We start from the raw sequence: 14,213 nt of genomic DNA, 5'->3' as shown, positions 1-14,213 counted from the left end.
GTGTATTGTGTATATATGTTTTTATTCATTTATCTATTATATTTATATTTGATTCAAATTTGTTGTACTTATAATAAATACGTTTAACTTCTTCGTGGTAAAACACATCTGGATCATTAAATTAATGTAATTTTAAATTTTGCAATATAGGCAAAATAAAATCGATTTAAAGAAAAAAAAAGACTATGAAATGTTCTGCTTGCAAAGATTAAGCGAACATTTTAAGTCGACCTTTGACATAGTAGGTGTCCCTGGTATACGTCACATGAAGCTGTAGTTCAGTGTGTTGAATAGTCGAATTACAGACTGGAAATATAGTTGCCAAAAAAAAAAAAACAGATTTGCTTTAGCAAGGAATTAACATAAAAATTCATAATTGATAACAGAAGATGATAATTAATCATTTAATCAGAACAATCATTCATAAATACGTTAATTGGTTGATGTTTAATTGATGCTAATTGAATATTCATGTGGTGAGAGAATTTAAAAGAGTGATATTGGGTGAACAAAAATGTAATTTTGATTCTTATAACATGCACTGAATGTTAAAGTGGTGAGTAACTTCCTATAACCCCACGTGACCTTTGCTAAGAGCTAAATCTGTCTACTAAAGAGACGGTCGACTTCGAACTGTAACGTAGTCTCAATATGTTTGATTTCAGAGTGAGTAAGGGGTGTGGGGTGGTGTTGAGGTTTGGGGTGATGGTGTGAGTTTTTGAATTGTTTCTTGGTCTCATTACTACCATCGACAATGGCTGGATATATTTAAAGAATTTTTTTCCACAGGATAAACTGAGTGACATTTCCTCATCATATCAGTGTTTGCGACCAAACTTATCATCCATTATATTAATCATATTTTGTCCTCAAAAATAAAAAACCGTGATCAATAAGTGTATAGTTGGCAGATTTGGAAAGCAAAAATTACTGAAAAAAAGCGTCCACAACTTAAATTCCCTATTATTAATTAAAAAGATAGAGGTAGTTTATTTTCAATGGTGAAGAATAATATCACTGTCGACCCATCTCCCACCTCCCGCCCCCCCCTCTTCCCCTCCCATGGAAGAAGAGAATGGTAGTGCCAAAATACCGGTACCGGGATTCAAGACACTCATGATAATCAAGCTTCTTGTGAAATATTAATTCCATCTAACATATATCAAATCCATTGATGTCTTCCAACAGATTTCAAATGTCACTATTGCTTTCGTGAGAAATTATTAAGAGTGTGTAGCCAGTCATTCCTTTATGGGGCGGAGGAGGGGGAGCAATGCTCTTCCACATGGGAAGGCAGAACCTATTTACTAAAAAAAAAAAGGTTCTAACAATTGTTATTTGGTGTGGAAGGGTGGGTTTGGGGGAGCATACAAATGTTGAAGGATCTAGTCGACTTCGACTCAACCTCTCTCTCCCCTTTCCCCCGTGGCTTCGCCACTGAAACTGGGGGAAATTAATGCTATAAGAATACAGACTGGCGTCTGGTTTAATCAAGCTGGTTTGTTTTAATTTCTGTTATGTCAATAGTAAACGCGAGTCCACATTACCAGATGCTTCCTATGATCATACATATACAGTACAGACACACGCATACACACACATCTGTGGTGGTCTTCAAACAACAGTCCCATCACGCGACAAGAAGAAGCCTGCCTTTGTAAAAAATTCTACCCTATAAAATTTCCATAATTTTGTCGCACGCTCTGAGACACCTATTTTACGTTTGTTTTATAGGAGAACCTTGCCGTAATAAAATTCGATTTGAAGTTATCAGGCGGTTCTAAATGTCAAAAAATTGTCCTTTCGAAAGCATTCTCCTTATTTCCCATCTGGAAATTAAGGTTGACTCGCCTCTTTGCCATGTTGGAACGATAAAGGCCCGAGGTGTCATTGCCATCTATATATCCAGGTATATATATAGGTTTGTTTCGTGACATGCATGCAGAGGCAACTCGTAATAATAATATGTCATATCGTGTTAGGCTCGCCCCATACTTGTGTCGGTATATATATATATATATATATATATATATATATATATATAGATTTTCCAACTCATTACGATTTTCATTTATATATATATATATATATATATATATATATATATATATATATATATACAGTACAACAGAGGGCGATTGTCGTGTCATCCTGCCAATCACGGAGACGGCGGTGAAAGAGAAGGGGGGAGGCGCAATTAAACTTTAGATATTAATGAACCACACGGTAGATTCGGAATACTAAAGCTGACACATTGCCACATCGGACTACACGGGACTAGATTTGTTTATTTTGGTTTCCGTTAAAGATTGCTTTCAATTATTTGTCTTATGCCGAAAAAAAAAATTGTCATCGACTATTTTTTTTTTTTGTCAGGCCATCGTTAGCATCACGATGCAGTGTCAGGGCTGTTGAACCCAATCTATCGTAAAATCGTTTGAGTTGGAATGGTTGGCAATTCATGATAATTTTTTTTTTAAGTGTTGATTTCTTTTATCGCGTGATCCAATGATTGTGCCTGCATGTAGGTTTGACAAAATAGCTGCCTTTCTTTGTCGTAAAACCCATGAAAACAAGAAAGGTACACATTGATTAACATAATCACGATACATTATTTACGTAGTTACATGAGATCAACCTTCTTGAACTGACCTTCATTGTAGACAACCTCAATTATTGAACAAACTTCGTTAATTTTTTCTAAATACCACGCGTAACACGTGCATTCAAAATCAGGTAAATGAAGTAAACATGAATATGTAAAAACATAGAAGGCAAAAATCAATTTTTTCCCCTAGCTTATTTCCCCTAACTCCAACCGCCCCCCCCCCTCCTGTTTTCCTGTCTCTCTCTCTCTCCCTACTTCAAATCATGACAAATGCACTAGAAGATTTTTTTTTTTGGTGCTTCTTTAATATTTCCACTGAGGTAGAGTCTAGAATGTTTGATATCCAGTAGAAATACCCCGTATATTTCGTTTCATTTTATCGGTTTTTTTTCGCTGTCCAATTTGTATCTTCTTTAAAAAGGTATTATATATATATATATATATATATATATATATATATATATATATAATATATATATATAATATATATTTATGCTTGCCAGCTTGAAAGGTTTTATCAATCTTAAACTATTTTATTTCATTTTCAGTAATTATTCCCGCATTCAGAAATGAAACACGTTTTTCTTCCTTCTTAAAAAAAACTCTTTATCGTAGAAAATAACAGAAGCAATTTTAATGGAGTCGTTTACACTCAGCTAATCTGATTGTTTCGCCTGTGAATGTACTCGCGTAAGTTACGCGTCTAATGTTCCGAAGCCGCTTACGTCTCTCTAGGGATGTAGTTCCGTCCGTAGTTTACGCGTAGTGTTTTCGTCATTTATTCTTTCTTATCACCGGCGGTGTCACTTCTCGGTAAAAGTCGCCTATATTTTCGTTGAAATATTTATCGCAATTCATACTCTGTAACGGTATGCAAAAGTGTGACCAATAATTTCCCCGAGAAGACACTATCTGTTTCATAAATTTTGTCGACACGGTAGGGTAATTTACCTTCGTGAAATAGGTTTTTATTTTATAGCAGAAAACTGGCTTCTGACTAGTCTGCCCGATAAGGCACGCTCGATAAGGTGAAGATGAAGAATTTCTGAAATGTGACGCTTGACTTGCAGAAAAATGTAGGATAAAATACAACCTTTACAATCAGGTAATTAGTCTATGAATGCACTGTGCCACCCTTTTTCATTCCTACGTAGACTTTTTTTGGGGGGGTGGGATGGGGGGGATGGGTGAAGATTCGTCTTTTGGGGAACTCGCAGTTTTGGTTAGGAAATAATTGGTTCGACAAATTCTCAAGAGAGTCAGAGATCATGTAGTGAGTATAGAAGACCGCCTTCTCTTTCATGTCTAACTCGTATCGAATTTGTGAGACGTTTTGGTCTATAGCTTTCTCGCTTTGGGAAGCTCGTGTCTCTTTGTAAGAAAAAACTTGAGTTCCATATATGCGACAAAATGAAAATCAGCCCACAAGACTACAAGGTCGCCCAACGGCCTCCCTCTCCATGCGCCCCCTCTTTTACCACACAGTGCATATTCGTCTGTAGAAATGTTGATGTTTTCGTGCAAAGGTTTATCATTTTGGGACTATGATTAAAAAGGAACTTTCATTTTGGTGGGAAAACTTAGCTTTGGGACCGTCCACTGCTTCTTTTTGCTGGTCATAATTAGCAACTTATAAGTAATTCAGACCAATACCAAAAAATAATTCTTGTTTCCTACAAAACTTGGTATACAGGTATTGTTATGGTTCTTTGGAACAATTGATTGTAGAAATAGATCGAACGAGACACTCCCTCCCCTAACCCCACCCCTCACCTTTTTTCTTTTTTTTTTGTGCATTAAATCTCGAAGGCAAATACAATTTTGTTCAAAACAAGTTACATATTTGGGGAAATGTAGCTTACAGAGGTTTTCGGTGGTATAGGTGAAAAATCTCCGCGTTAATTCCGTTTCAATGCTCCCAGAAGAGAATAACAGTTGTCTTAGATGTTTGAAGCAGCTGTTCATCTCATGATGTGTATAAACTTATCACCGCCTATGAGGGGATATATGACTCCGTATCCTCTCTTCTCATTTAAAGTTGACAATTAACGCTACTGTTACTGTGTCATGTCGACAATAAATGAATCCTTATGCCCAGTGGCGTAGGAAGGTACTTTTGAGTGGGGGGGCTGAAGACTGATGGCCGGCCTGGGGGAGGGGTCTAAGGGGAGGGGGTGTCCCCCTCCCCTTTGGAATTTTTTTGCATTTCCAGGTGGCCTCAGATGCAATTTGGTGCAATATAGCACACTTCAACACCCACTCCATTTTGTAAAGAATTTGCATTTTCACCTGGCCTTAGATGCAATTTGGTGCTTCAAATGAGATTTTTTTCTCATTTGGAAATGAAAAAGGGGTTTTCTGACTTGCGGAGCGGGGGGGCGGAACGATACTTCCGCCCCCATATTTTTCACTGGGGGGGGGGCTGGCGCCCCCCAGCTCCCCCGGTTCCTACGCCCTTGCTTATGCCGTCTCTTTCTTTTATCTTGAATATGTTCAACGAATGAAGCTAGCCATTATATAATCTCCGCGCAAGTGATTTGAAAATATTACAGAAACACATGACCCTCTGATAGGAAGCGGTTAGCCATACCAGCGTCATCCAGATACACACACACTGACACACACACACGCATCCTGACAAACATGCACACATATACACAAACGAGATTACCATTGACTGTTGCAGTCTGTTGTATCAGTTGTAAACATAAATTGAATGATGGAACTTGTTAGCATCCATCTTATTGATTTTGAACAGACTGTCATAAAAAGAAAAAGGGGGGGGGGTGGGGAGCTACCGTATTTGCTTGATATTAATGCGGGTCCTTAACAACCGAACCTGTATTATTTGGACTTAATTGTAAGTTTCCAGGCGGTTGTGCTGTCCATTAGGGATGAATGATTACGCCCTCAATTACATACTCACTGCGTAACGACATACAGGTGTTCTCTTTTGAGAAGGTCTGATTTATCAATAACACTTTGATGTTGTCCGCTAGCCTAAAGAATTCATCGCGAAGTGTTTGACTTTTAGACTCACTCGGTATTTAAAATATCACTACAGATCGTCCTCGAAAATGATAAAAGACCTTCTTCTTCTTCTTCGTCTTGCTTTGCTTTCTCTTTCCCTCTCTCTCTGTTTCTGAATCTGGAATTGTTGGTGGAATGGTGATTATGGTTACATCTGTTTTGATAAATAGTTCGAAAGTGCAGTAGGTTTATGATGTACAATTTGTTGACAAGCTTGCAGGTAAGGATGTATCGCTCATTATACATTCCTTCATACAAACAGCAGTTTATCGCTGGTCGGTAATAGCTGTATATTCTGAATTCATTTTGTAAGAGGTGGAGAGAGAAAGAGAGGGGAAGGTGGAGAGTCAGCGCCACTATATACCTAGATTAAGCAATGTTTAGTGTAGGCCAGTGATATAGGTGCCCAATCCTTGAGTTTTAGTGTTCATATATCCCGATTAGTGAAGGAATGTCAGGTGATATTTTTCGCGGGCTGTTTTGAAATCCCTTTTAAGAATCTCTACTGTGCACATCTCAACAACGTACACACAATTTGAGTTTCTGTACTTCTGATACGGTTAAGTAACAACTTATTTTATTTTTAGGTATTTTTAGGTTTAGGTATGCTATTTAGTATACAGGTATGCGTGTTAATTAAACGCAATTTTCTTGTTTATATACTATTATGATGATTTCAGACAAACTTGTACTGCGAAGCAACGAAATTACCGTACATCACGTCGATTATCAATCTCCTACTCTACTTCATAGTCCCTGACAATATACTTGATCAAATGATATATATATATATATATATATATATATATATATATATATATATATATATATATATATATATAGATATATATATATATATATATATATATATACTACTACGACTACTACTACTAATAAGACAGTAAAATGTTGGATAACCTCGACGGATATTTATATTGATTTTATAATGTTGCCACTCTATTTCTCTGACACAGAATTAAATTAAAATATTTGAGAACAAGTTTAAAATCGAAAGAACTGCCATTACGACGATAGTTCATCTGAAACATTTGGTTTTTGGACGAGAAAAATGAAACAAAGCAAAAACAGCAATCACTGCATGTTTTTTTTTTTGCATATATCTTCAAGCAGCTCAACTGGAAATGTGTGAATTTGACTTGTAATATTGATGTCACTAGCTATTTAAGAAGACATTTCTTTTTATGGTGATATTTCACTCTGAATATGGCTTTCAAATATGTCGAACATGGAGAACAGCAAAAGAGAACAAATTACCATCCGATGATAATTTTACGGGTTAAAAAAAACCCGGAGACATTTCGTGAAAAAGAGGTAAATAAGTCTGAATGAGAACAAGGCACGCCGCTACACTGTAAATACATTGACACGAGTAATTTACCAATAGATGAAATTTTATACTCAAAATGAAAACCAAAAACGGGGGGGGGGGGGGGAGAGAAAAGTAGAAGAAAGTCAGAAAACAGGAATATATAGGTAATCTCACACGTGGGTCGTATCACGTTCTAATGACTGCGGTATCAGCTTTTTCATAAGTCGTACGGCTAGTGTTGCGGTTCACCATCAGGTATACACTTTATGATAGGAGAACGCCATATACATCGATCGTAGACAAACCTGTCACATTTTACGGTCTAAAACAAATTAAACATCATACATTTAACCGTCACGGATTATATATGGACTTTGAAACGCCGCCGAATTTGGTTAATTAATATCAGGCTTCCAAAGTGCTCAAAAGTATTCTCTCCTTCCCCCAACCCCCAGCCGCACCCCAACTAGCTGGGTTTTCCCGCCTTCATGGTGTCGTCGACGGGCTTTCACAGAGGGAGGGAGTAGCTTAGAGAAAAAAATCCTAATTTTCTTCTTCTTAAAGTTTTTCTAAAATTGTAATTCGAAATTCGCACACATAGTCGTCAAATTCTTTGGTGTTGTGGTGCGTATATAGTTTCTCTGAAACTGACTTGCCGCTGTGTGTGTATGTGTGTTTGCAATGTTATGAATTGCATGGTTTTGAAATTTCTCCGCGTTGACCCCATGTAACACATCACAGCGCGCATCCTAACGGTGTTACATTTTCCTCTGTGTTTATTTAACTTATTTTAATATTTATGTAATATTTATGTAATATTTATTTAATATATATTTGTGTGTATTTCCCCGAAATAACTAAATTCAAATGATTTTGAATATTTCGATATACCCATGAAAAATTATAGCGCTTTATAAACAATAAGGAATTACCTTTTGGGGGACTTCCCCACCCCACCCCCTTTTGTTTTGGTTTGGAAATTCAGTGTGGTAAACCTTATCGTGAGTGCAGGTGCCCTTGAAGTCTATTGTATATGATCATACCCAATCGAACTATACCTGCACACTAAATTTTTACATTGTATCAAAGTTCTCACTATAGGCTGATATTTTTCGCCTGGTAATAATTAACCGTTTCCCTTTTCTTTTGATGTTGTTCTCTTGACTTGCAGGTGGTCAAGCAAACGCCATTCGAGGGGGTACTGTTGCGCCATCCGAGCTTGTCGACAACAACTGCGACCGTAAGGACTTTGTTCTTGCAGCGGCGGCACAACACATTCAACAACAACAGCAGCAGCAACAACAACAACAACAACAGACGGGTATACAACAAGGTTCGTACTGATCATCATCATCAAGACCGGGGGCAAAAAAAAAACAAGGCACAGGGAGATGATATGAAAATGACGAGTCCCGCCTTACTCGCAATTTCCAAGAACGATTGGGAGCGGAGAGGAGGAGGCGGTGATGAGAAAAGAAAATGAAATGAAGCTGCTGCTGTTGCAGAGTAGTAGAAGAAGCGAGGCGAGAGGTTATGATGAAGAGGCAGCAATTCCTAGCGGATGAATGGGCGGCGTCTTCGCCGGGGAGCCGCCGAGCTATTTCATCTCACGATGGATGAAGATTTATGGAGTCAGATTCGGAGGCATTATGCGTCACGGAAGAATGGTTCTGATGAAGCCAGTAATAGATTGGTGCGGTTCTCGCGACTGTGTGGTACATATAAGACGATAAATCCTAGCCTCACCTTTGACCTGCATTGGTGCCAGGCTCGACTTAAGCGGAGATGGAAAAACAAGTTTAATACCGCTCGTAATTGGCTCTGAAAGGGCGGTTTGAAGGAGAGAGAAGAGAGACAGCTTTTAAAAACATCCATCAGAAAAGAACAAGAAAAAAAAAGAAGAAGAAGAAGACACCAGAAAAGAAAAAAAAGAAAAAATAAGGGGACGTTTGAAAAAGAAGGATTTTGATGTCACTTGCGTTGGAAGAAGGATGATTTTAATTAGCCACTGCATTAGTGTTTTATACGGTTGTATCGATAAACGGATTCTTACGAAGTCCCTCTCTCTTACTCAATCAATTCTTACCGCCATCTTTATCGTCTCCATTCGTTTCAGTTTAAATGAATCATGACAAAACGGAAGTAAGTGCAGCGACTCTACTACTCAAGGAGCAGCAGATGTAATTTAAATCACAGCTCTATATGGAATGATTACATTTCGACGGGTTTTCCTCTCGCTCTTTTTTTTTTTTTTTTTTTTTGGTCGTCAAGAGAAATACAGGTACAGATCTTTTTAAGAAGACAGTTATTTCTACTTATAAAGTTGTACACTGCATCTTCTTCTTCTTCTTACTCTGGTTTTATACTAACGACGTTTTGGATCTCTCAGTCTTTTACTTTTTTTTCTGTAAGATTCTCAAAGCAACAACAGAAAACATAGCTTAATTCTTGGCGTTTCTTTTCCACTTCGTTTAGATTGACGCGTTAATCTTGTTCAGGATAACAACATTAAAAATCCTTTACTACGGCAAAATTTATCGCATGGGGAGAGTATTTTAACGTACTCGAAAGGGTGAAGCGTTTATAACGTAATAAAAAGGAGTTAGGAACTATAGTGTAACGCAAAGCACGGATAACTTGGTCTTTATATGTCCAAAGAGACTCACATAATAACACCCTTTCCCAAGAATGTGTAATGTTTGAGAATAGGTCGTGAACCACTTCGAACTTAGCGTCATATAAAGCAACGGTTTTGTAACAAAAACTCTGCTGGTTAAAAAAAAAAAATGTTACTGATTCGAAATCATCGATTTACATGTATTCGGAGGTTATTTCATGATTGCTGAAATGATATCATTTTAAATTGTTTTCGGTTATTCGTTAACACCACACACGCTGCAGAATTTTAAATATTAATAATAAATTATAGAGCCTGAAATATTTCAATAGAGTTAGTTAAAGTGTAGTTATTTAAAGGCCTATACCTATGGAGTGTTACCTAAAAGAAAACTACCAAGACAAGACAGAATGAAAAAATCTTAGAAAATAAAATAAAAGGAACAAAAATGTTTCCATTAGTTCTTATACTCTTTATATCTGAGTATCTTTCCATGTTTCATAGCCGTAGTTTTATTGAATTTTCCACACTCTTGTGGATACCTTCATCGACGGTCAACATATATATATATAACGTAACCGTGCAGGTCAGTAGACTCGAGAGCCAAGTTGGACTCTGGGGACAATTATTACATCGGCGGGTCCACGCTTATACACTTCATGTCCCCTTAAGTCAATATTAAGGAGATACGAATACATTATCATCTCCAGTGCTTCCGGGTCCCTCCATATTCACTAACCCCCAGTTGACCCTGGGCTTGTAGCCCGTGTACCCCTCCCACCCCATGATTGTAGCCCTGTACCCCTCCCACCCCCATGCTTGACGGTACTATACCCATAGAGACAAAATCGGTTACGTTACTTTACTTGCAAATTTCAGAAACAGCGGAATTACACATCACACAGAATTGTCATTACCGGATAAAACAATTCAGAAGGTTTTAATTTGGAGCAGAGAAGTACACAGTTATAAGCAAATGTATCTCCTAGTTACATGGGAAGGTATCCAATGTTGTGTAATTATTAGATATCTTGGTTACGGTGAGACATTCCAGGCCAAAATGAAAGTTTATAAGATTTATTTCTTGAAAAAGACGTCTGAAGTGAAAGGAAAGACAATTCTTTACAACATTACAGTTTACGTACAGAAAAATGCAGACTATAATTTGGGAATCCAACTTTGTTTTCTGCTGCAAGGTATCCTTGGTGAAGGATACGTACAATGTCATTTTCCCTGTTACGTTAGCTTAAAGTCTCTATCAGCATATAATAGGCTGATGCAATTTCGCGTTCAGCACAAGTTTAGAGCAGGGGATACTGTAACGTGTATGACGCTAATCACGATATGCAGGCAACAGTGACTCAATAGTTCGGAATTGTTTGCTGAAAAGATGTAAGGCTGTATATTTAAAGACTGTGAACTTCACAGGGTTGCTCAGGTTCGATCAAAATTATGAAATTGCTTTTGTATTATAACTTCAGTAATCGTCGTTGACTTGTATAAAAAAGGAAAAAAATGAAATTGGTGATGATTATGCTGATGGAAAATCCAGCTGAAAGTTAGTGGAAGGTTCGTCACTGTGCTTTGTGTTCACATTTTAATGTATTGTACCGCATAATATAGTATACGTTGTGTTGAATGTTTTGGGTTTTTTTATGTTCCGTTCTAATTTTTGTGTGTAAATCTCTTGGTAAAACGACGGCACTTGTCATGAAAATAGACAAATATATTCATCATATGCCATGAGCCGCCACAAATATACTGTCCCGTTCGTATGTCTACGTTAGCTATTTATTTATATGGTCTTATTCAATTTTGATTGAGCATATACTGTCACATGCGTCAAGCATCAGGAAACCTCTGTCGATGAGTTTTGTCTACCCGTTTATAAGACTACTATTAAATCCATACACTTTCCTCCCAGGGAAATGAGGACGTGACGTCACTCGATCAAAAGTCAGTTGCTTCTGTAGAATGATCATACCCAATCGAACTATAATAACAACAAATAAAACAAATACATATAACGGAATTTGATCTTGTAATCATGCCTATTAAAGCCATTGTTCAGCAAACGAACTCACCCCCCCCCCCCTCTTGTCAGACGCTGAACAGAATGAATATGATGCAACATTATGACTACGTTGTATAGACAATGGAATGAGTAAGTTTATTGTTTGCACCGTGTGTTTGATCAAACGAAAGCTCAATTTATGAGTAGCTGTCTATAATAAATATTACATAGTATTAAAGGCGAACGAAAGAGTACCTATGATATTAAAAGGTTTTAATTTTTAGCTGAGAGCCTGAATTATGGCAAGAGTGTTTCCTTCAAGCCATGAAAAGCCAACCACAAGTAATTAACGGGATTGTTTACACAATCCGTGACTTAGTCTCTATTTCCAGCCACTTTGTAGTTTCGTACGAGTTGTAAAATTTGTTAAGAAAGAAGAAGGAGAATCGTGGAAATTATCGCTGTTCTGATGAAAGCTCCACGTCGTTCGATCAATAATTTATCGTAATGAAGTTAATTATTACACTGCAGAGAATGAAACATGAAATCACACCAGAGCACACAACGTTTCTCTCGTGATAAAATGTCGTACCTCTATCAAATTTTCTACAAATTCTGTCTTCCGTTGTTTCCTTCCTGTTGACATAAAACTTAGACCAATGTTGAATTTTATTCATGAATCTTGTTGACGCCGGAGGCACGTGATCTTACTACTTATATAATGTGAAGGGGAGCGGGTGGTAGGGGGTGGGGGGGGTGCGGTGGATGTTGTTGGCTTAAAAATAAAAAAAGATCTGTTAATGACCGGCACGTTTCGAACTTAATGGATATTGTGAAGTTAAGAGATTTGAGTAAAGGAGGTTTATTCAAGTTTGATAAACAGAGCATGTTAAACTAAAGTTAATTTCCTATACCGAGTTATGTAGTTGTAGCTTTACCTAGGATTTACGTAACCAACGAACCAACCGAAATAATTCTGCATCTTAATGTCTGCTTGGTCGTCAATGTCTTTTTCCTCTTCTTTTGTTTTGTAATTGCATAAATTAAGAATTGCATAAATTTGCATAGAATATTATTTAATGATTTGTAGGTTGTAAATTGAACAAAGTCAATTTCCTTGATGACATTTTAACACCTTGCTATGGCCAGATGCGTTGAAAATGATTTCACCAAATTAAAAAAAAAAAAAAAAGATACAAAATGTTAATAGGATGTTGTTTTGATCTGTTGCAGATTATTAACAATAATTTTATTCAACAATGAACTTCAGTCACCGGAATATCTCGTTACTGAAAATGATCAACTTCCGGCCGCCCCGCCCATATTTTGATGTGCGAGATATGCTGGCGTTATCCATCTGCTATGCTATTGTGGCCGTTATGGGTGTGTCTCCAGACAATAGATGATGGTATTGTTTTGAAAATATAAACCTGGCTTAATCGTAAATTATAAATACATATCTTGTTACATTAATACAAATAGAGTGCTATACAAATGTGTAATCTGTGCCTCAATCCATTTAGCGTGGGTCGAGACCCCCACCCCCCCCCCAAAAAAAAACGGTGCATAAGGAATTAACCCAACAAGCAACGAATTAAATTGAGCGATAATGTTTTACAAACAAAACCAGTTTTCAATTTTGGGATAAACTTGTTGGGTGACACTAAAATAGTCTGTATTGTGGATTACATTATGAATATTTTAATGAGGTTATAAATATTCAGATGGTTAAGATTATGACTCTTCATTGAGACCGTAGATCTTTAAACGGGATAGAAATAACATTCAAAGACATGAGAAACGATTCAAGGTATTGACGAAGCTCAAGCAACAGCTTCAATTAAAAAATGTAACTGGCTTAAATATCTAAACTATTGCGTAAGAAATATGACATTATCATTATTATTTTGTATACAGTACGGGGCATTACAACATAATTGCAAAGAGCCATATGCCTATAAACATAGACGAATATTTGCTTTTGAAGGTTTATATCTTTTGAAAATATTACAAAAAAAGGAAACTTATAATTTAATCATGAAAGTAATATGGTAGAATATAAATGACATTCCCGGGCCTGCAGAAAATCGCTCATTCTAAGCATTTGAAGGATTTATTTAATTTTCTTCACCAGAAATAAAAATCAATTAATTAATTAGACAATGGTGTGTGGATACACTGAGGAAGTGGCAGAGATTTGTGTATTATTATTATTATTATTATTATTATTATTATTAATATTATTATTATTATTTTGTGTATCTGGAGATCACGTGATAGTTGTTAATAACGTCATTCATTGTCATTTAATCCGTTTTGGTGGTTTAGTTTTTGTACATCTTTACATTATTATCGTTATGATTGTATTGTGTATATATATAAAGCAGGGAAATAATAAAAGAGTTTACGAAAACCGGATTCATTTGATATCATCTCGTGTGTTTGATATAATGTTTCACCCCCCTTCCTTTGCCTCTCCAGCTTCCGCCTAAACACTCTACTCGCCCCTCACCTCTGCGCCAATTCTCTAACTTTCGCAAGGGAAAGTAAACAAATTAAAGCAACTAAACGATGCGTTCTTTCTTTCTCGGAAATTTCGATGATTTCGTTTTGT

The 14,213-nt window shown here is 36.8% G+C and overlaps 1 protein-coding gene across 1 annotated transcript in view; it reads left to right on the top strand.

Moving 5' to 3' along the window:
• The window catches only part of LOC139965396 (forkhead box protein F1-like), a 53,995-nt gene extending 40,410 nt beyond the window's left edge, over positions 1-13,585 (top strand). Inside the window, exon 2 of the mRNA XM_071967723.1 lies at positions 8,140-13,585. Coding sequence (XP_071823824.1) covers positions 8,140-8,312 — 173 coding nt within the window. The 3' untranslated portion in view covers positions 8,313-13,585. The remainder of the gene's footprint in view (positions 1-8,139) is intronic.
• The last annotated feature ends 628 nt before the right edge of the window (positions 13,586-14,213 follow it).

Source organism: Apostichopus japonicus, chromosome 3 (assembly GCF_037975245.1).
Source record: "Apostichopus japonicus isolate 1M-3 chromosome 3, ASM3797524v1, whole genome shotgun sequence".
Classification (NCBI taxonomy): Eukaryota; Metazoa; Echinodermata; class Holothuroidea; order Aspidochirotida; family Stichopodidae; genus Apostichopus; species Apostichopus japonicus.
The sequence above is the reverse complement of the archived record's forward strand: the minus strand, read 5'-3'. Positions and strand labels throughout refer to the sequence as shown.